This window comes from Elephantulus edwardii, unplaced genomic scaffold, assembly GCF_000299155.1.
Source record: "Elephantulus edwardii isolate Elephantulus edwardi_28Jun2011 unplaced genomic scaffold, EleEdw1.0 scaffold00124, whole genome shotgun sequence".
Lineage (NCBI taxonomy): Eukaryota > Metazoa > Chordata > Mammalia > Macroscelidea > Macroscelididae > Elephantulus > Elephantulus edwardii.
Genome location: NW_006399874.1, coordinates 3760680 through 3784496, shown reverse-complemented (window position 1 = coordinate 3784496; position 23817 = coordinate 3760680). Strand labels below are relative to the sequence as shown.

At 38.4% G+C, this 23817-nt stretch overlaps 1 protein-coding gene across 1 annotated transcript in view; it reads right to left on the bottom strand.

Moving 5' to 3' along the window:
- Nucleotides 1–23817, bottom strand: part of HCRTR2 (hypocretin (orexin) receptor 2) — a 156363-nt gene that overhangs the window by 1052 nt on the left and 131494 nt on the right. The window contains exons 5-6 of the mRNA XM_006893137.1: nt 9743–9963; nt 3040–3161 (exon numbers count right to left, since the gene is read on the bottom strand). Of these exons, the coding sequence (XP_006893199.1) occupies nt 3040–3161; nt 9743–9963 (343 nt within the window). The remainder of the gene's footprint in view (nt 1–3039; nt 3162–9742; nt 9964–23817) is intronic.

Sequence of the window (23817 nt, the reverse complement as noted above, 5' to 3'; positions counted from 1 at the left end):
CCTCATTTTTTAATTACTGAAGGGAACTCATTGTTTAAATTCTAAGAGCTATTTTAAGGAAATAAATGTATGTGATAGAGATGGGGAATCTCTCTTTCTTTCTTTCTTTCTTTCTTTCTTTCTTTCTTTCTTTCTTTCTTTCTTTCTTTCTCTCGTTTACCTTATTGGGTAACAGAAAGATTAAATGAGAAAATGAATGTTGAAGGGTTCAACACATTAACGGGATTATAACACATTCTCAGTAATAATCAGACTCCTCTCTGGTTTTGATCTAAATTCCTAAACTGATGTTTGACTTGACTCTATAACTTTACCTTTAAACTTTTCCCCACTAGGTTTAATCAGTACAGGCTAGGCTTCAAGATTCCTTAATCAAATCATTCTCACTTCTTTAATGCTTTTGCAGTCACAGTTCCACATCATTGCCTCTCTCTTTAAATGCAACCCAAGTAAAGTGACATCTAGTTTTGATCTAGGTGTGCCTTTATTTTGTAGGCTAGAGTGGTGGCCTGGTGGTAAGAAGCTTCTCTGCAATCTCGCAGTCACATGGTTTGAATCGACCAGCTGCTGTGTGAGAGAAGGATGGGCAATCTCCTCCCTTGCAATTTATTGCCTCTGCAAACCTAGAGGGTCAGTTAAAAGTCAGTTCTCATTTGACAGCACAAAACAACGACAGGGTAGGTGAATGAGCCATGGTGGCATAGATGGTTAATTGCTTGGCGACTAACCCAATGGTGTCTCTCTCGAGACTAAGGTGCATCTGATACAGGTCATAGTTTTTGCAATCACTTGTTATGCATCAGAGAGTTGGTCAATGACTAGGGAGGGAGCATAGAAGGAGAATTGATGCCTTTGAACTGTGAGGCTGGAGAAGAGTATTGAGAGTACCATGGACTGCTAAGAAAGCAAACAGATTAATTCTGGAGAGAGTTAAACCTGGCTGCTCCTTGTAGGCAAGGATTCTGAGGCTTCGTCTGACATACTTTAGACATGTTGTAAGGAGAGACATGTCCTTGGAGAGGGACACCATGCTTGGTAGGGTGGAGGGACAGCACAGGAGGGGAAGACCCTCTATGAGGTGGATTGATTCAGTGACTGGGGTAATCAGGATGGGAGTATCAGAGGCAGTGCGATTGGCACAGGACAAAGCAGAGTTTAGGGCTGTTGTGCAAAGGGTTGCTATGAGTCACAAGTGACTCGACTGCACATAACAACAACAACAACAACAACTAACCCAAAGCCTAGAATTTCAAACTCACCAACACAACTATGGGAGAGACTTTATTTTCCCCCGAGGAAACTCTCTAAGTGGTTCTACTCTGTCCAGTGGTACATGAGTTGGAAATGACTGGAGAGTAAATAATAGCAGCCGCAGATTCGACAGTAAAACTCTCAAGTAGAGGATGCAACTGAACAACAAAATAAACTTCATTTTATACCATATGATTTTCTGAAAAGTGAAATGAAGCACGTACTTATGGAGCTTATGCATGATTTTTAAAAAGAGAGAAATACCTCGTTATTTTTTAAAAATCTCATTGATTAGTTGATCATCTTATTTTGTTTATTGCTGGTTTTAGGCACCTTCCAATTAAATACAAATCATAGGTACCCTATGACCTGAACCCTGCCCTATCTTGTTTCAGCTTCATCATCTCTGACACACTCAAGCCCATTGTTGAAGTCACTGTACCAATCAGTTCCACTGAGAATCTTCCTTTCTTTCCTTGACCCTCCATCTTTTCAAGCATAATATCCCTTTTCTAAGGAATAGCCTTGTCTAGCTACATGTCCGTAGTAAGAAATCTTTGCCTCTAAGGAGCATTCTGGCTTCACCTTCTTCAGGATGTGCTTGTTCTTTTGGTAGTCCAGGGGATATTAAGTGCTCGTATTGAGTATTCTCCAGAATCACAACTCAGTGGCTTCTTTCTCTGTTATCTTTTCTTCATTGGCCAGTGCTGGGTTGTGTAGCAGGTGATTGAAAAGACTGTAGCCTGAATCAGGCACACCTTAGTTTTCAAACTGACATCATTTTTCTTTAGCATTTTGGAGAGGTCCCTGACTGCATGCTTTCCCAGTGAAATACATCTACTGATTGAATATATAAGCTATTGTTGGTATGTACTGTTGAGTTGCTTGAAACTCATAGCGATCCTTTGTACAATAGCTCTGAACTCTGCTTTATCCTGAGCCAATCTCATTGTCTCTGACAAACTTACCTCTATGGCTCCAGCTACTCTATCTATCTGTCTCATCGGAGGTTTTCCTCTCCTGAGCTGTCCCTCTACCTTTCCAAGTATGATTTCCTCCTTCAAGGACTAGTCCTTCATGGTAACATACTCAAAATATGTGAGATGGAGCTTCAAAATCCTTGGAATTTTAAAGTAAAAAAAAAAATCCCCCCAAACCCCAATGTTTATAAGTAAAGCATTCATGTTTAAATTACATTAGATAATTCTTTGGACTCAAGCAGATTAGATCAGTGATGGAAGTATGTGTAACCTTAGGTTTATATGTTATTTAGGAGTAATTTCATGTTTTGTGTCAGTGAAAACAACTGTGATAAGCCATAAAGATGTTACCTACATAAGAAATGTAAATACACCAAACTATCTAAAACTGGAAAGCTATCCATTTAACCACAACTAGGCTGTAATTTTCAGCTCAGGAAATCATATAATCATGTTTTATTTTCATATAAAATGATATTTTTATGAATCTTAAGTGCTAAGAAGACAAGCAAGATTCTTAGTCATTCCTATCTCTCAATTTTTCTTTCCCTTATACTTCAACATTTTTCCTAAGTTTTACAGGAGAAGAAAACATATACACCCATATGAAACTTTCTCTGATAAATTATGTGACGTGTATTTCCTATGACAAGGGAGAAACGTCTCAAGACAAATCAGAGAAAATGTGTTGAATTGTACAGTTACTAAATTGATTATTTAATTCAAACCTGTTGCAACTGTTCTGGCTATTTATCCACTATTGTTGGTTATAATTGTTATTTACATGGGAGAAAGAGTGAAAACTCACCACTGAGAAAATTATAAATAATTGGGTTCGCAGCACTATTGGCATACACAAGCCAGTGTGAAAATGTAAACCAGGCATACACAGTCTCTCTGTCTTCAGTGTGGGTAAACATCCCAAATACTCTGCAGAAAAAGAAACAACAGACAAGCTACTGGGTGATTTTTGACAAAACAAACAAACTTTAATAATTGTATTAATGACTGAGGGAGGATCTTGATACATGCTGTCTGACCTCTGGTAGACACTGGCCAGTGATTAGTTTATGGGGATCTACTGAATGTCACAGAGGAGAATGGAAATTCCAGAGCACTTAGTTGTGCTCCTGTGGAATACATGCATTAACCAAGGATTGTTGTTCAAGCAGAACAAGGGGATACTACATGGTTTAAAAATCAAGAAAGGTGTGTGCTAGGGTTGTATCCTTCACTATACATATTTAATCTATATGGTGAGAAAATAATCTGAAGGCTGGATTATATTTAGAGGAATGCAGCACCAGGATTGAAAGACAACTTTACAATAACCTTCATTATGCAGATAACACAAACCTGCTTAAAGAAAACTTGAAGAACAATTGAAGAAAGTCAAAGACTATAGCCTTCAGTACGGTTGACCTTTTAACATGAAGAAAATCTAACAGCTGGACCAAAAGACAATATCATGATAAATGGAGAAAAGATTGAAACTAACAAGGTTTTAGTCTTAGTTGGAGCCACAGTCAACACCTTTTGTAGAAGTAATCAAGAATAGAAAAAAAGGGGGGGGGGAAACCACCCCACACTACATTTTGTTGGTCAAATCTATTGCCTACTACCACTTAAAATACTAAAAAGCAAAGATGTCACTTTAAAGAATAAAGTGTGCCTGTCCCAAGTCATGATATTTTCATTTACTTCAAATGCATGTGAAAGTTGAACAATAAAATAAGAATAATAATAAGAATAATAGCTGTTTTATTTGCTTTATGTTGTTGGCAATTGAATACACCTTGGACAGCCCAAAGAATGAACAAATCTGTCCTGAAAGAAGTGTAATCAGAGTGTTTCTTGGGGGCAAAGATGGTAAACATTCATTTTTCATATTCCAAGAATGTTATGCTGTCAGGAGGAGTCAGTTTTTGGAAAACGAGAACGTCATGCTTAGAGAAATGAAGGGTAAGCAAAAAAGAAAATCCTCAATGAGATAGTTTGGCATAGTGACTACAACAATGGTCTTACCACAGAGGAAATTGTGAGAATGGTGCAGAATCAAGTAGGGTTTCATTCTGTTGTATGTAATGTTACTATGAATCAGAATTGATTCCACAACATGTAATAGCAATAATATTGGTTAGACAGAGTGTGAAAATTATTGAATAATATCACTAATATCACACACTAGTAAAATCCTTATGAATATTATCCAGAAAAGACTTGAATAGTACATTACAGAAAACTACTAGAAATAGAAGCTGGGCTTAGAAGAGGTCATGGCACTAGCAACATTACTGCCAATGTCAGATGGACCTTGACAGAAAGCAGGGAGTATCAGAAGAATATCTGTGTTTCTTTGACTATGCAAAGACATTTGACTGTGTGGATCACAATAAATTGCGGCTAACCTTTGAGGAAAATGGGAATCTTAGAGCACTTGTTCGTACTTATAAGAAATCTGTACTTGGACAAAGAAGCAGTCCTTAGAACAGAGCTAGGAAACACTGCATGGTTCAAAATCGAGAAAGGAGTGTGTCAGAGATGCATCCTGTCCCTGTACCTTTTTAATCTGTATGCAGGACAGATCATTCAGAAAGCAGGGCTTTATGAGGAAGAGTGTAGCATCAGGATTGGAGAAAGACTCATTAATAACCTATGATATGCATATGACACAGCCTTCCTTGCTTGCTGAAACAGAGGAGGACCTGAAGTACTTGTTACAAAAGGTCGAGGACTATAGTCTTCAGTATGGATTGAAGCTCAACATCTCACCACTGGGGCATTGGAAGCACCATATTAGATAGAGAAGAGATTAAGGTTGTTAGCAATTAAAGCTTGCTTGGATCCACAATCAACACATATAGCACCAGCAGTTAGGAAATCAAAAGATGAATTGCATTAGGAAAATCTGTTGTCATGGACCTCTCCAGAGTACTGAAGAGCAATAATGGCAGTCTAGATACAAAGGTGCGCTTAATCCAGGCCAATCTTCTCAATTAGTTGGTTTGCTTCAGAGAGCTGGACAATGACTAAGGATGACAGAAGAAGAATAAATACCTTCGAGTTGTGGTGCTGGAGAAGAGTCTTGAACAGACCATCACTGCCAAGAAAACAAATAGATCTGTCTCGGAGAGGGTGAAACCAAGTCTCTCCTTGGAGGATAGGATTTTGAAGCTCTGCCTCACTTACTTTGGGCACATGGCCAGAAGAGATAGGTCCTTGGAGAAGGACATCACACTAAGAAGGGTGGATGGACAGCACAGGAGAGGGAGACCCAGCATGAGATGAACTGATACAGTAACTGGGGCGATGGGGGGGGGGTTGTATCAGGTGAGGCAAGGGTTGCTATACATTGCAAATGACTTAATGACAGATAACGATAACATACTATGACAGGTTTGGAAGCAGGAGTGGCATCCACTTCCTAAATATCATGCCTCCGGAAAGTCTATGAACTTTAATTAATGTCGATAGTTGTATAGGGGCTTCAAACCTTTTGTTCATAGGGTTGCTATTAGTTGTGCTCAACTCAAAGGCAATCAACAACAACTGGTGAAAGTATAAGGTTGATACCCAAAAGATCTGAGGTTCAAATATATTAGCTGAATCCACAATCCACTCTCTGAGAGAAAGAAGGGCAGGCTCCTCTCATAAAGAAGGTACAATCTTGGGAATAGAAGATCACTCTGAGGCAGAACTGACTTGATAGCGTTGAATTTTTGGAGTAGAGTTAGGTAATTTTATTACCTAATTGAAACTCCTTAGCATGACTAGTAAGTAAAAAGTTGAGTTTAGTAAGGGAATAAGGACCTCTACTTTGAGCAAACAGCAAGTAAAATTTTTTTGTGGCTTTTAATGCAGAAGTTAAACACATAACATTTTATTTTATTTTAGTTATTTAAATTATTTTTATTTATTATTAACTTTGGCTCCATTTATTTATTTTAGTTATTTAGTTATTATAGTTAATCAAGTGTCCGTTGATTTTCCATTTACATGTAATTTAAAAACTGTTTTAAGCAACAGTACCTAAATATTTGCATTTTACTTTAATTTGTACATTAATTAAAAAATTTACTTCTTCAAATCCATTATTGTTTGACTTGTTTAAATGTGGCTTCAAGAATCTCATTTTCTGTGAAAAGAAGTAGTTCTTAGTATGCAAAATTTCGATGCTTTTAAAAAATTACAAGTTTGAATTTTTAATTTACCATTTTAATTTCTAAAAGAATGCATTGCTTATAATATTCTTTTTTTAAAAAAGAAGAGTTTCAGATTGGCTCGATAGTTAGATTTATCTGGTCTATCAAGTTTCATGCACTAATATATAGTTTGTGGAGAAAGGATAAATCCTTGACACAAAACTTTATTTTAATTCATGCAGTGCTCCCTTGATCTATTCAGATAACAGCATACTAGACATAGATTTCACATGAACTTAATTAAATGTTGTGAGATTCCCATTCTTCTCAATATTAATCATAGTTTGTTATGATCCACAGACTCAAATGCTTTTGCAGAGTCAGTAATATGTAAATAGATATTCTACTGGTATTCTATGTTTTCTATTAAGATCCAGCTGTTATAAAAAAATGATAGCCTTGATGGCATGACCTCTTCTATACTCCGACTATATCTGTGACATCATGATAGGAGGAAAGCTCATCAACAACCTGTGTTATGCTTATGACTCAACCTTGCTTGCTAAAAATAAAGGGAATTTGATTTAGAATATGGTAGACTACAGCCACCAATCTTAACATCAAGAAGAGAAAAATCCACACCAACAAGCTGATAAGCATTATCATGATAGATGTAAGAAGGGTTGAAATTGTCAACACTTTCATCTTACTGTGATCCATAATTAACACATTTGGCATCAGCAATTAAGAAATCAAAAGATAGTTTACAATGTGAAAGTCTGCTGATAGGGACCTCTCAAGAAAACTGAGGAACAATAATGTCAGTTTAAAGATCAATTCAGAGAAATAAGCAAATACATCAAAAGGGAAGGAGGAAAATGACAATCAATTATTTAACTCAAAAAGAAGAAAAAGAGCAGCCAAAAAAAAAAAAAAAAAAGTGACCACCTCTCAAATAAAGAAAAAAAGTAGGGCAGGAAAAAAAAAATAGGATTTCCCTTATTCAGACCAGGGTCTTTTTCCATGACAGAATGAGGATGAAAGAAGAAGAATTCATGCCTTTGAGTTTTGATCTTGGAGATTACTATCTCGTGGACTGCCAAAAGAAGTAACACTTATGTCTCTGAGAAAGTGTTGTCAAGAGTGTTGCTTGAAAGCAAGAATGGTGAAGTGTTACATATTTTGAGGATGTTGCTAGAAGGGGCAATTCTTGAGACAGAGATATCATGCTTGGAAAGGAGGAAGAGTTGAAAAGAAAAAAAAAAGAAGGAAGATTGTTAACAAAGTGGATGGACATAGTAACAATCCGGTGGTTTGATTCTCCTAGAGTTGATGAGGATGGCACAGGATAGGACAGAGTTCAGATCTGCTGTTCATGAGGTCGCTATTAATTTACTTAACATGAGGGCACATAACAATAATAACTAAAACAACAAACTACATTTAGGAATTTGCAGCTAACTGATACACTTAACTGAAAGGCTAAAGATTACGGTGTACTTGCTGCAGGAGGCGCCATCAAGTCAAAGTGCTTTGTGCCTATCTCTTTTCAATTTCACAAGGAGGCATAAGATAAAAGTGCATTTGCTTAATAAAATTATGCTCAATGGGGTACTAGAGTTTTTGTAATAATGCAGATTGAGACAACACAGACAAATAGGATTAATAGTATGCTTTGACTGTCAACTTCAGTGTTATCTTTGAAATCCTAGGCAAATCAGATATGCTTTAGAAAAGTTGATTTTGATTGGTGATTAAAAAAAAGTGTGTTACAGGGAGAAGTCCATGGGACTTTATTTAGGGTAGAAAAGAGTAATATATATGTCAAATTAAAAGGTAAGTATTTGAAGAAATATGTGGCAGAAAAACAGCAGTGTTCAAGTTCTTAGGACAATTATCCTCAAATACTTGAACATTTTTCTAATCTAACAATCTAATTTTCTACATGAAAATAATTTGTTTTCCTTGGAAAGGAAGGCTTTAAGTTAAACGTATTGAAAAAAAAAGATATTTGGAAGGGGTTGAAGAACAGGTCAAGTATGGAGATTTAGAAAATCCAAATGTTTTTCCCTGCAGAAAAGTATTTGAATTCTGACTAAGAAAACAAAAGAGAGAAGACATTTTAGATCACAGCATGTTCATAAAGCTCCTAATCAGAACATGTTAGTTAGGAAAGTGCCCAGATTAATGTACATTGATTTCCATGAGTCAGGTAAATCAGAAGGAACATATGAAATTATACAGGGGGCAAAACAACATTCATTTTCTTGGAGCCAACATCTGTCTCAAAGACCTGAGCTGTTGAAGAGTATTATTTGTAGTAAATAGTACTACTGGACAAAATGTCATCTTCCTTTCTTCTCCAATGAAGTAACCATTAAGCAATCAAAAACAACGGCCAAAGAGAATGTGAAATATTTGCAGCTGCTTCCATCACCTTCAGTCTCTGGAACTCCAGCCAGAGCTGCCTCTCTCCAGAGTTCCCAGCTGTGAGGACTAAGATGTTGACTCTCATTCAGAGAAAAGAGAGGAGAGCAGTCTAAGTTTAAGTTTGAAATCTATTGTAAAGGAGTAATTATTGCCTTGGGGCCTATGAATGTCCTATGATTATGATAATTCCCTGTAAAGCTAGCTGGGAAGTTCTACCACTACTTCGTATCTTATGCTCTCCAAATCATTGGTCGTTTGTCTTAAGAGTGTCTCTAGTTTAACAAATAACATGTTTTACACACACACACACACACACACACACACACACGTAATGTATGCTGATTTTTATTAATATCCACAGTACTCTTCATTCATGAGACTTCAGGAAATGGATTTTCTCTTTCTGTTTAAATATTCAACACAAAGTTATCTCCTTAGATTTATTTCTTTTTTAGTGTTCATCAATGCATTTTTAAGAACACTAAGAATGCTAACAAAACACTGTTATCTCTATTTATCCTCTAGATAAGGATACTGCCACAATTTCTTAGGTCTTTGAGAACAAAGTTGAGGAAAATCCTTTTGTTCTGATCTAAACAGAACTCCAAAGCTGTAAATGAGATTTTTTTTTTTTTTTCCTATTAGAACTTTTCCTGCATATAAGTCTTAGCACTTAGCTTGAATTTGTTGGGGGAACATCTGTTTTATGTCTGTCATCCAACAGAGCTTCGCATTGACAAAAGCATATGTCTGAGTGTTTTCAATGTCTATTTGTCTTACCTGATGGTTCTGTAGTCAGTCACAACACAGAATCATCCTGCTGGACAAGGGGACCAAGGCAAAGGGTTTACATTCTGCTCTGGGTTTTAAAATACTTCTTAAATGAAGGCTGAAAAAATGACAAGTCAGTTCAGTTGCAAGTCATGTGGTGCATTTTACCTCTTTAGAACGTTGAGGATGCTAATTGGTAGATAGCAAATTGCAAATACCAAAAGCACAACCATCAGCATCCGGGCTGTTTTCCGTCTGGCTCGGATCTGCTTTATTTCAGCGGCCACAGCACTAATCCGGGACTTGGTCTGCTGTCCTGACCCTCGAGGCTGTGAAACAGGATGCAAAGGCTTCCATTTTCTCTGAACTACAGATGATGTCCCGGGGATCTGAAAGGAGAATGGGAATCAGACCCTTTATTGCTAGCTGGCTTAGCAAAGTTCCATTTTGGAGAAGTAATTAGAAGATAGTTAGGAGAATGTCCCAGAGGCCTGAGGTTCACATTCTGACAGCATCTGAGGGGTTTTAGAGCCTGCTTTTTTTCCATAATGTTTGCTGAGTTGAGTACGTTGTTGTATAATAGGATCAAAGCCATTTTTTGGAACATTTCCATTTTTGTCAAGGACTAAAGGCAATGGAAAGATACAGCGTTATAAAAATAGAAGCAAAAACAGAAGAAAGAGAGATAAAAGGTTGTATTCCATATTATTTCATGATGAAGGCCGGTTCGGCTCAGATACCTACACTGACTTAAGAATAAAACTCTGTCAGGACGAATTGTAAAAGCAACCTGAAAAGGTTTTTTTTCCCGTGCACCAATACTGCCCTCTACTGCCAGCCAAACAGATGGAGTTTTACTGCCTCTCAGGTTAATCTTTGAATTAACGGTGAATTTTAATTTTTTTAAAAAGTCAAATAAACTCTGTTGTTTTCTCTCTGCTCTTTGAAAATTCTTAAAACTAATTTTCCAGTCTGACTCGTTAAAGCACATACAAAAAAAATGTTAAGAATCCCTATAGTATTATGTTAACGTTTCAAATAGCCAGAGTTTTAAAAGTTACACAATTTGAACTTTTCCGTTTCTTTTTAAAATCGTTTGATAATATCAGGAAGTCCCTCCAAGTTCATGCAGACTGATTCGGTTTAGTGAGCAAAACGATAAATTCCGTTTGTATTATTCGTTTTGTTTTGATTTTTCTAACTGGAAAATATGCCGATAAGCACGACAGAAGGACGCTGTCATTTTATTAAGATCATTCAACTGTTGCTTTCATCTTTGGCTGCAAGTTGGAGCAGGCGGATGCGTTCTTGTGGTCTCTTGGATTGCAAGCTGGGGACACATTCTGTTGTTTTGTAACCACAGATCCAAGTCCTCTAGACCGTCTTTAATTTGAGGACAGACTTTTACTTTGATGTACATGGAGGCAAATGAATATGATTTTCTCCTTGTCTGTAACTATTCTTTCCAAGAAGAAAGAAGGAAATAAAGTTAATGAAAGCCTGCTTCTTAGTGCAAAATAAACCTTTAACAAATGATTTCTCTTCAAACTCTGCATGTTCTATCATGTAAATAGCTTATTCTCAATCATGGGCATGTGCAATCTTTTAATTTATTGCTTGGAAAAGACAGGAACTGATATTCTTCCTCTTTCATGGGTCTTTTTAAATAAGGTTTGTGAAGCAGGAGCAGTGAATGGTGCAGTAGACCCCTCTAGAATGAATAATTCTGTAAATATCTCTTAAATGGCCTTCCACTGTTTTCTAAATGATCACGGAAAGAACATTTCAATGCTAGTGACTCCATTATTGAGAGCCCCCTTGAATGAATGACTCTGATGTTCATATCTGATGACTTCTTGCAACCACCAGCAACAGAAATTGCTATAAAGTGAAGCTGACTGGGGGGAAAGAAAACAATGAAACAAAACAACAATGGGGGGGGAATCAATGCTGATGCTCTCAGATGAGGAGCTAATCAAGGACATCCTGTGCTTCCCTCAATTTAGTGAAAAACAAACTGTTACCTGCAATGACCCCTTGCCTATCACAGTAGAACTGAGCTCCAAGGGGTTTTTCAGTGGCTGATTTTTCAGATGCCTTTTGCCAAGAAAGCTCTGAATAGACTTGACTCTCTAACCTTTCAATTAGCAGCTGGATAAATAAACAGTCTGTACCATCTGGGAATTCTTCACTCAACTTATTTCATCTCTACTATTGTCATCAAGTTGGAACCGACTAGAAGCTGACCCTCCATTAAGTTTCTGAGGCTTATGTAAATGGAATTAGATGAGATTTCCCATCTTTCCTCCAACAAACTACTGGTGGATTCAAATCAGTAGAGAGATAAGGCTTTTCCCTTAAAATTAGAGTATCTAAAGTCACGAGTGTTGTCCTCCAAGGTGCATTCAAATCTCTCTTGGATAGCTACTCAAGCTTAGTTTAATTTGACCAAAAATGTACCAAAATTTACATGTTAAGCATACATATTTTCTAAAACCTTCTGAAAATATTTCAACTTAGTATGTAATTGTTAGGCTAAAAATCAAAATGGAGGTTGATGCTCAACACAGAAATCCCTATGTCAGACATTTTCTGAAATCAAAACTCAGAAAATCCTATGTCAGGACATTTTCTGAAACCAGAACTGAGAAAAGCCTATGTCAAGACATTCCCCAGAACCAGAACTCAGAAATTCTCATATCAGGACCTTTCCCAAACCAGAAAATTTGTGCCCCAGTTGACTTACTGCAAGGTCAACTCATCTCACAACCCCCTAAACCATACTTGTTAAAACCCCATCTAAGCCCCTCTAACCCAATTCTTAGTGCTACTCCCCTTGCTGAGTAGGCTGGTGCTCAATAAACTTTGAGAAATGTTTCTACTCCTGCATAGTTCTTGGCTTTGACAGAACTTTTCAATAATGTGTCAAATTACTAACCAAACTACTAGCTATTTAGAATCCTCCAGCAGATCCAAGGAAGAAAGGTAGGCTATGTCCTTCTGTACAAGGTTATAGCCTCAGAAACTGATGGAGAGTCATTATGGAATCAGAATTGCCTTGAAGGCAGTGGATGGTGGATATAAATACATGTGCGTGTGTCTGTGTGTGTGTCCTTGTTAAAACTCATTGCAGGCAAGAAAGAATTGACTCACAGCTGACCTTCCAATGGATTTTGAGAGGCTTTTGAATCACACAGGCTGATATTCCCCATGTTTTTATCCCTTGGAGCAGAAGTTGGATTTGAACCACTAGAGAAACACCACCTTTAGGTAGGCAGCAAAATTCCCTACCAACTAGGCCACCGGCACTCCAGAGGCATACTTGTCTCTCTTTCTCTCCTTCCCCTGCTCCATACACAAACAAACACACACAACCACAGATGGATGTAATGATATGTCTTCCTAATGAGATGATTCTTGCAAAATTATTAAATGTCCCCCTTTATCTATATGACGGATTACTGGTGGCATAATGTAGTATCTTTTGGATTGGTAATTGAAAGTTCAGCAGTTTAAAGCTGTCCTGCAGGTAAGAAAATGTAGGCGTTCTCTTAGTACACAATTGAGCGTTGTCATGAATCTGAGTCCATTCTGCCATAGTGTTTGGTTAATCTACACCAATAACTATTGTCAAAATATCTCTTGCATATACATTGAAGCACAACATCAAGAAAACAAAGATTCTCACCACTGAGCCAATTGGCAGCATCATGATAGGCAGTGAAGAGATTGAGATTGTTAACAGCTTCAATTTGCTTGGCTCCACAATCAACAATCTTTGTACCAACAGCCAGGAAATTAACAGATTAATTACACTGGGAGAATCTGCTTTCAGAGACCTGTCTAAAGTACTGAAGAGTAATGATGCCACTCAGGAGACTGAGGTGCACCTGATATAGGTCATGGTCTTTGTAATCGCTTGCTAAGCGTCAGTGAGCTGGATAATGACTAGGGATGATAGAAGAAGAATTGATGCCTTTGAGCTGTGGTGCTGGAGAAGAATGTTGAATATATCATGGGCTGCTAGGAATTTTCCTGGAGAGGGTAAATCCAGGATGATGCTTGGAAGCAAGGATTCTGAAGCTTCATCTAACACACTTAGGACATGTTTGTAAGGTGAGACCAGTCCTTGGAGAAGGACATCATACTTGGGAGGATGGAGGGACAGCACAAGAGAGGAAGACCCTCGATGAGATGGATTGACATAGTGATGGGGTGCTGGGTGTAGGTGTGTCAGATTGACACATGATAGAGCAAGGTTTAGAGCTATTGTACATAGGGTTGCTATGAGTCGCAAGTGACTTGATGGCACTTAACAACAACAACAACAACAACAACATATTGATATGGTCACTCCAGGTCTCTTTTTGATTACTATTTTAATGATCGATTCTCCCCTCCCATTTTTCTTTGAATATAAAGGCTGTCTCTTGCAGGCAACAGGATCATGTTAGCCATTCTGTCAGCCTCTGTTTTATTAAGTGTTTCATCTATTCACATTTAATACAAATATTAACAACAGTATGATTTAAATCTACATCCTACTATTTATTTTCTACATATTGTACATCTTTCTTTGTTCCTCTAGTTCACTGTTCAACTTCTTCCTCTGATAAGTATCCAATTTCCAGTGTATCATGTTAAGTCCATTGTTGTTTATTTCATGACAATTTTTACTAGTTATTTTTTAGCGATTTCCCTGAGAATGAACATATTAATATAAGCAATCTGCTTGAAAATATGTCAACTATTTCAGTAAGAAACAAAAACTTTACTCTGATATAGTTTTCCCCTATCCATTGAGAGCTGGATAAGGAATAGAGATGACAGGTGATTGATGCCTTTGAGTTGTGTTTGAGAAGAGTCCTGCATATCCCATGGACTGTCAAAGAATGAACAGGTTTATCTTGGAAAAGGTGCAGCCGGAGTGCTCCTTGGAGGCAAGAATGGTAAAGCTTCAACTCTCATATTTTGGGCATTTTGCTAGGAAAGGCTATTCCTTGGAGTATCATGCTTGGAAGGATGAAGGGTCAGTGAAAGAGAAGACTCCCATTAACATGGTGGTGACTGCAGCAATGAGCTCGTCTATTAGAGACGGTAGAGGACAGCACAGTATAGGATGGGATTCAGATCTGCTGTTCATAGGGTGTTATCAGTATTACTCAACTCGATGGCATCTAACAACAATAATGTGACTCTTTGTATTATATTATTCTTCCATCTTTATACACTATACTCCCAATCTTTAGAGTTCCATAATTTGTGCTTTCTGTAATTACCTTTTTAAACAGGGAAAAAATTGGTTTCTGGCCTTTTATATGTATTTCTATAGTTTCTTTGCTTAGTGCTCTTTACTCCTTTAAGTAGAGCCGAGTTACTCTCTTACTAATTCTGCCTTTGTAATTACACTTTGCTGTGTATTTACTCATACTGGGTCAGTTTGTCATTAGTTCATATTAACCATTTTTGGTTTTCATAAATGAGATTAAAGAATACAAGATAGTCATAAAAAAATGATGATAAGGCATGAAATCATGAATATTGTGCCTCTGAGTTGCAGTTCCTGGAAAATAGAAAATTATCCCTAATATCCATTATAGTTCATCTCTAGTGTCTCAAGAAGTACCTGAAACACAGTTGGTACTTAAAAAATTACAGGGAATAAACATATATTCTAATGATTAAAATGAAAGATTTGGTGTTTTTTTAATTTAATTTATATAAAGCTTTAACTTATATAAAACTCTTAAACATAGTAACAGACAAGAACAACAAACTAAGATTAACTAGTTTGTGAAAAGGAGTTTTTTAGAAAGTCTATAGCATTTTCTGGTTGAGTTTCAGAGAGAGTTACATGGTTAAAGAAAGAGAATTTAATTGAATGAGTATAGCAATGCAGTGGATGACTCTTTTAATGAGGTTTAAAGTTCTTGAGAAAGTCAAACAAGGGCACATAAGTTGCACACTAATAACCATGAACTTGCTAATTCAAAAGTATGTAACAGATTTCATGCATCTCCGTAATTTTAAACAAATAGGACAGGCCATCTTGTAGCCTATGGCAGCCATAATGCCCTAGTACTCTGTTTACAGACATTAACAGTTGGAAATTGAGAGTTGCTCAAGCAGAATTCTACATAATCACCCATTTGGGGTTAATTTACTTTATTGTGCCTGCCTGCTAAAGTGAGCTCAGCAGAACTTGCCATTTCCCATTCCAATCTGTTTTGTAAATGTTTTTGGTTTTGTGGCTTAGGCATTTTACGGCAGATATTCTGAATCGTGTGGCTTATCCTAACCAGGACAGTCCATCAAAAGGACATGGATTATTTGTAAACAATTTCAAACTCAATTTAGAGTTTGAGAAATTGAGAACTACAACGCTAAAAGAAGAGGGGGTGAAGGATATAATAAGGAGAAATATATAAGTTGGAGTGACGAGAAAGGCCATACACAAAATGGATTGATTAGACACTATATTTAATTAGATTAATCAATGGCAATTATTGTTACAAATGAAAAGTTTAGGGATGATGGTATGAAAAACTAATATGATTCCTAAACTTTTGCTCAAATATATTTCCCACATTTTTCATCTTAAAAAGCATTTGCAAAACAACTAATGTTTTGTCAAAGAAATTGTCATTTAGCTGGAGTAAACTCGTAATTGACCTTGCAGTGGGTTTTCAAGGCTTTAAAGGAAAGGGAGGAGATTGTCCATCTTTCTCCGGCAAAGCCAGCATAGCTAATGTATTTGAAGAACCTTACCTTCAGAGAGGCATATCCTTTGCTTCAGCAGTGTAACTCTCTAAAGATTACACCATCAAAGTTCCTTGGTATAGATGTAGAGAAGGCTATTTCACAGTCTCTTTTGTGTTGTGATGCAAAGTATTCACTCACAGCTGACTGTTTAGTAGGGTTTTAGAAGCAGTAAATCACAGTAGAGGAGACTGCCTCTGTTTCTCCCACAGAGCAACTGGCAGATTCAAACCATGCAGGTTGGCATCATAACCCCTTACCAGTGGGCCATCAGACCTTTAAAATATGTAGCTTTGTGTCATGGCCTTGTGAGGAGGGGTAAGGAAACAGCACTGAACCTAGAAAATCACAAGCTGTGTTTACAGAGGTACAAAGTGGTTCCTTTAGGCAGACTGTAGAAACAGAATGTTATTAAAAGGTATAACTGGCTACAATTGGAAATCAAGAAAATAATGACATCTTGTGTTTGTATGTGTGTCTGCTAGAGAGATATGAGTGAAAGTTTCCAAAACAAGTTAGTTTTCTTTCATTCATTCACATATATTTTATTTTAAAACATTAATTACAGTTGTGGTTGTTGTGGATTGTCGTCAAGTCTTACAGAGCTGAGTGACTTATAGCAACCCTATGAACAAAAGCCCTGAAGGCTTTTATAACTATCGTCCTTTCTCTAAGTTCATAGAGTTTCTAGAGGTGTGTTGTTTAGGAAGTGGATGCCGCTCCTGCTTCCAATCAATTAAGGGACTCACAAGGTAATCCCAGTTGCCCCACTTCTTCCCTACAATTCTTATTTCCATTGATCTCTCTTAACAACAACCAAGAGAAGATCTTGAAATTGTGAAACTAATGCTAAAAAATATAATTGTTTCTCATGACCAACAAAGAGAAGACTATCTTGAAAAATACTTTTAGTGAAAAACGTTAATTAAGACTTAAATGAAGACTCATTCTCAAAAGTCAATTTAGAGGTTACTGAAAATCTCTGAATGAGATAAAGCAGCTCCAGCTCCAATAAATTCTTTTATTGGGAGAAAATATGTCAGAGAGACACATTTCCCACATCAGCCTGATAACCTCAAAATACAGGTAATACATTTAGACAGGGTAGGATACAACTCAATTTTTCGTGTTGGTATGATTATTAGTATGTTGTTGTGTTATTGTTGTTATTGTTGTTATGTGCCATCGAGTCCTGCGACTCATAGTGACCTATGTACAACAGCCCTAAACCTTGCTCTATCCTTTGCCAATCTTATTGTCTCTGACACGCCTAACCCCATTGCTCCAGTAACTGAATCAATCCATCTCATTGAGGGTCTTCCTCTCCTGCACTGTCCCTCCACCTTCCCAAGAATGACGTTCCTCTACAAGGACTGATCTTGCCTTGCAACATGTCCAAAGTATGTCAGATGAAGTTTCAGAATCCTTGCCTCTAAGGAGTAGCCTGGCTTCACCCTCTCTAGGACAACTTGTTCTCCCAGCAGTCCATGGTATATTCAATAATCTTCTCCAGCACCAAAGCTTAAAGGCATCCAATCTCCTCTGTCATCCCTAGTCATTGTCCAGCTCTCTGATACATAGCAAGTGATTGCAAAGACCATGGCCTGTATCAGTTTCCAGACTGACATTGTTGTTCTTCAGTAGTTTGGAGAGGTCTCTGACAGCAGACTTGCCCAGTGCAATTCTTCTTTTCATTTCCTGGCTGCTGGTACCAAGACTGTTGATTGTAGAGCCATGCAAACTGAAGCTGTCAATAATTTCAATCTCTTCATCGTCCATCATGATGCTACCAATCGGTCCAGTGGTGAGAATCTTTGTTTTCTTAATATTGGCTTCAATCAATATTGAAGGCTGCATCCTTGACTTGCTGCAGCAATGCTTCAGGTCTTCCTCAGTTTCAGCAAGCAGGGTTGTGTCATTTGCATAATGTCTTTCTCTCCTGCACTGTCCCTCCACCTTCCCAAGCATGATGTCCCTCTCCAAGGACTGGCCCCTCCTTGAAACATGCTCAAAGTATGTCAGACAGAGCCTCAGAGTCCTTGCATCACTCACTTAAGTTTATCTCCATGAGCGGAAATCAACTTGACAGAGATGACAAAGTGCTATTTCTATTCAACAGATAAAAGTGTTAATTGTAGGTCCTATTTATTATTGCATGCTGGGAGACTGTTTTTATTTTTGTGGAGATGATGGGTATGATCTTTTTTAGTTGATGACTGTCTTGCCCTACTGAGCCACACTGAGATGTGAATGTAGGAATAATTATGATATTCTCAATTCTGGGTCTGATGGTAGATGCTGATAGGATGATAGGAGAAAAAAGAAGCTCTGGCAGGGCAGTGGTTAAGCCTGGTGGTGCAGGAGTCAACTAAAATGTTTACAGTTTGAAGCCCAAGCCTCTCTGCTTTATAGAAGTCTGCTTCTGCAAAGAATACAGCCTCAGATAATTGGTGGGACAATTCTATTCTGTCCTACAGAGTCAGAATCAACTTGCAACATCTTTTATGGGAGTTATAGTCTCTGAAGTGTGGCAAATATTTTGCATGAAAAAGTAAAGTGATGTATGTAAACCAATATAAAATATTAAGACACAGTCCAAGGGGATTAAAAAAAGAAAAGTTAATATTTATGATCAACCTGGTGGACAATAGACTGCTGTAACAGAATTAAACATTTCACAGCTGACTGTCCAGCAGGTTTTTGAGAGGATATAAATTGCTCACGATGAGATTGCCCATCTTTCTCCCTTAGAACAGCTGGTAGATTCAAATCACCTGAGAGGTGTGACCTTGCATTAACAGGTCAATAACCTATGACTAGAGTTCCCTATTTTCTGAAATGTCTATCTGTGTTTCATTGACTATGCAAAGGCATTTGACTGTGTAGATCATAACAAACTGTGGCTGACTCTGAGAAGAATGGGAATCCCAGAACACTTGATCGTTCTAATGCGAAACTTATACTTGGACCAGGAGGCAGTCGTCAGAACAGAGCAAGGGAACACTGCATGGTTCAAAATTGGGAAGGGCGTACGCCAGGGATGCATCCTATCTCCATACCTTTTCAACTTATATGCAGAACAGATTATCCGGGAGGCTGGGCTCTATGAGGAGAAATGTGGGGTCAAGATTGGTGGACGATTTATCAACAATCTGCGTTATGCGGATGACACAACCCTGCTTGCTGAAACTGAAGAGGACCTGAAGCACCTGCTGCAGAGTGTCAAGGACTGCAGCCTACAATATGGATTGAGGCTCAGTGTCAAGAAGACAAAGATTCTCACCACTGGATCAATTGGCAGCGTCAGGATGGATGGTGAAGAGATTGAGATTGTACACAGCTTTAGTTTGCTTGGCTCCACGGTCAATAGTCTTGGCACCAGCAGCCAGGAAATTAAAAGACGCATTGCCATGGGAAAGTCTGCTGTTAGGGACCTCTCTAAAGTGTTGAAGAGCAGTGGTGTCTCTCTGGAGACTAAGGTGCGTCTGATACAGGCCATGGCTTCGCAATCACCTGTTATGCATCAGAGAGTTGGACAATGACCAAGGAGGATAGAAGGAGAATTGATGCCTTTGAGCTGTGGTGCTGGAGAAGAGTATTGAGAATACCACGGACTGCTAGGAAAACAAACAGATTTGTCCTGGAGAGGGTTAAACCGGGTGGCTCCTTGGAGGCAAGGATTCTGAGGCTCCATCTAACTTACTTTGGACATGTTGTGAGGAGAGACCGGTCCTTAGAGAGGGACATCATGCTTGGGAGGGTGGAGGGACGGCGCAGGAGAGGAATGCCCTCTATGAGGTGGATTGATTCAGTGACTGGGATAATTGGGATGGGAGTGTCAGAGACAGTGCGATTGGCACAGGACAGAGCGGAGTTTAGGGCTGTTGTACATAGGGTCGCTATGAGTCGCAAGCGACTCGACAGCACATAACAACAACAACATGTTATGTGCAATGGTCTTTGCAATTATTTGCTAAGCAGCAGAGAACTGGACAATGACTAAGGATGACAGAAGAATTGATGCCTTTGAGTTGTGGTGCTGTATAACAGTCTTGAACATACCAAGGACAGCCAAGAATACAAGTGAGTCTGACTTGGAGAGGATGAAACCAACTTTCTCCTTGGAGGCTAGGATTTTGAAGCTCTGTCTCACATACTTTGTGCATGTGGCCAGGAGGGACTGATCCTTGGAGAAGAACATCATGCTTTGAAGGTCAGAAGGACAGTTCAGGAATGGGAAACCCCAGATGGGATAGATTGATACAGTAACTAGGGTAATGAAGGTACATGTGTCAGTGTCAATGAGGTTGACTTAGGACAGGGCAGGCTTTCATAGGCAACTTGACAGCACATGATAACAACATGTGATGTGCAGTGCTTTTTTTACAGCAAAAGAATACTTTAGAAACCTTTTGTAAAAACTTGTGTTACTTTGGCTGATGAAATAAGAATAGAAAGAATGTATGTTATTCCTAAGCAGAATCTTTCAGAGACATTGAATTTGTCTACAAGATATATTGCTTTCTCCTCTTCCATAAAATATAGGTAAGTCCTTCAGCCTGGTCTCAGCATGAGAAGACAAATTGAGCAGAGCTATAGCAGTCAAACTGCATTCAATATGGAATAGGGGTTGGAAATAATTTATTATTGTTATAATTCACAGAGTTTGAGAGTCATTTTTAACCATAAATTAACTTGTTGTTTATTGCTGTCATTCGAGTACAATTCATAGCAATCCTATGAACAGCCAAGCTAAAACCTGCCCTATCCTGTGCCATTCTCATCATCTCTGAGACACCAGTGCCCATTGTTGAAGTCACAGTGTCAATCCATCTCATTGGTGGTCTTCCCTTGTTCACTGACCTTCTACTTTACCAAGCATGTTGTACATTTCCAAGGAATAGCCTCACCTAGCTATTTGTACAAAGGATAAAAGATGAAGCTTCTTCATCCTTCCATCCAAGAAGCATCCTGGCCTCATCCTTTCCAGGACATGTCTGTTTATTGTTTTGGCAGTCCATGGGGTATTCCGGAATCTTCTCCAGCACCATAACTCAAAGGCATCAATTCTTCTTTTGTAATTCTTATTCATTATACAGTTCTATGATGTGTAGCAGATGACTGAAAATATTATGGCCTGAATCAAGTGCACCTTAGTCTATAAACTGATAATATTGCTCTGCGGAATTTCAGAAAGGTCTCTAACAGCAGATTTTTCCAATGCAATGTGTCTCCTGATTTCCTGACTGCTGGTATCAAGTGTATTGATTGTTGATCCAAGCAAGATGAAATCATTGACAGCTTCAATCTTTCCTCTGTCTATCATAATGTTGAATTAGCTCAAGCTAACTAATACACATGCTAGTCTTCTGAACCAGAAAAAAAGCTCTGGCTAGAATATTGCAACTATATTTATGATGTATTTTCCAAAGCATAATATCTTAAAAGCACATTCTAAATGCAAGAGCCAAAGCCATGCCTTTGTATATGCCATTATAAAATAATCATTACATATGCTTATTGGTGATCACCTTTACATCATCTACGTTCACCTTGTCCTGGGCAAGAGAGATGGCCCTCTGCTTTGCCTTGCCTTTTCCCACTGAGCCCATACATACTGTTGTGTGTGTTCTATCAAATTGGAACTAACTCATAGCTGACCCTCCAGGAGATTTTTCTCATGGAAGGAGATTCCCTCTCTGTGGAGCAGCTAGTGGATTCAAACTGTGAGACTTAGAGAGTATAGTGCAGCTAGCAACTTACCAGTAGGCCACCAGGGCTCCTGAGAGTTCATCCATATTAGGGTGATTGCATTCTGTGCCTGACTGCATCCTTCCTCTAGACTGAATTCATCAATGGTGTAGACAGGAGTGTTTAGCTTTTTATTAGACATGCATGCAAAATTCACACAATAAATGTCTGAAGATTGAACTACTGAATACATTTAAAAATTCATTGACATTTCCAAATCAGTATTATAAGCAGTTTCTAAAATTCTAAGTTTTGCCCTATTCTTCTGATCCTGATCTTAAAAAATTCTATGAACATGATTATTAAAACCTTAGGTTAAATGCTTATTAAAATAAAACCACATAAGAAATTATAATACTCTAGACTTATCATTTCAGAATACATTAAAGGAACCTTTATTTGCTATCTCACATAAAATAAGAAAATGAATACTGCTTTTCCTGGGCAAAATAAAGACAGTCACACAGAAGTTAAACCATGCTTTGGAAAATTAAGTAATTAAAGTATTTTACAAAGAGATTGACACTGTTGATTGATAGATCTTCCACCGAACCAGATCCATCTTGGAGAGGATTAAACCAAGCTGCTCCTTGGAGGCAAGGATTCTGGGGCTTCGTCTGACATACTTTGGACATGTTGCCAGGAGGGACGGGTCCTTGGAGAGGGACATCATGCTTGGGAGGGTGGGGGGATGGTGCAAGAGGGGGAAGACCCTCTATGAGGTGGATTGATTCAGTGACTGGGATAATCGGGATGGGTGTGTCAGAGACAGTGCGATTGGCACAGGACAGAACAGGTTTTAAGGCTGTTGTACATAGGGTCGCTATGAGTCACAAACGACTCGATGGCACATAACAACAACAAAGAGATTGAGATTGTTAACAACTTTAGTTTGCTTGGCTCCACGGTCAACATTCTTGGCACCAGTAGCCAGGAAATAAAAAAACATATTGTGATGGGAAAGTCTCCTCTTAGGGACCACTCCAGGGTACTGAGGAGCAATGGTGTCACTCTGGAGACTAACTAGGAAGGATAGAAGGAGAATTGATGCCTTTGAGCTGTGGTACTGGAGAAGAGTATTGAATGTACCATGGACTGCCAAGAAAACAGATTCATCCTAGAGAGGGTTAAACCAGGCTGCTCCTTGGAGGTAAGGATTCTGGGGCTTCGTCTCATATACTTTGGACATGTTGTAAGGAGGGAGAGGTCCTTGGAGAGGGACATCATGCTTGGGAGGGTGGGGGGATGGTGCAAGAGGGGGAAGACCCTCTATGAGGTGGATTGATTCGGTGACTGGGGTAATCGGGATGGGTGTGTCAGAGACAGTGCGATTGGCACAGGACAGAACAGGTTTTAAGGCTGTTGTACATAGGGTTGCTATGAGTCACAAGCGACTCGACGGCACATAACAACAAATAACAACAACATATGGCTTTAAGATATTTTTACATTGCTGGTGTTATTGAGCCATCCACAACTCATTGCAATATTATGAACAACAGAGTTGAGCCTTCACTTCCCCATCACCTCTGATATGCATGAGCCCATTGGTACAGTCACTGTGTCAATCCATCTTGTTAGGTGTCTTCTCTTTCTCAGACCCTCCAAGCTCCCAGCATGATGTCCTTTTCTATGCATGGGCCTTGACACAATGCCCAAAGTGTGATACATAACATTTCATTATCATTGCCTCTTAGAAGCCCGCTGTCATCCTTGTTCAAACTCAAACTTTC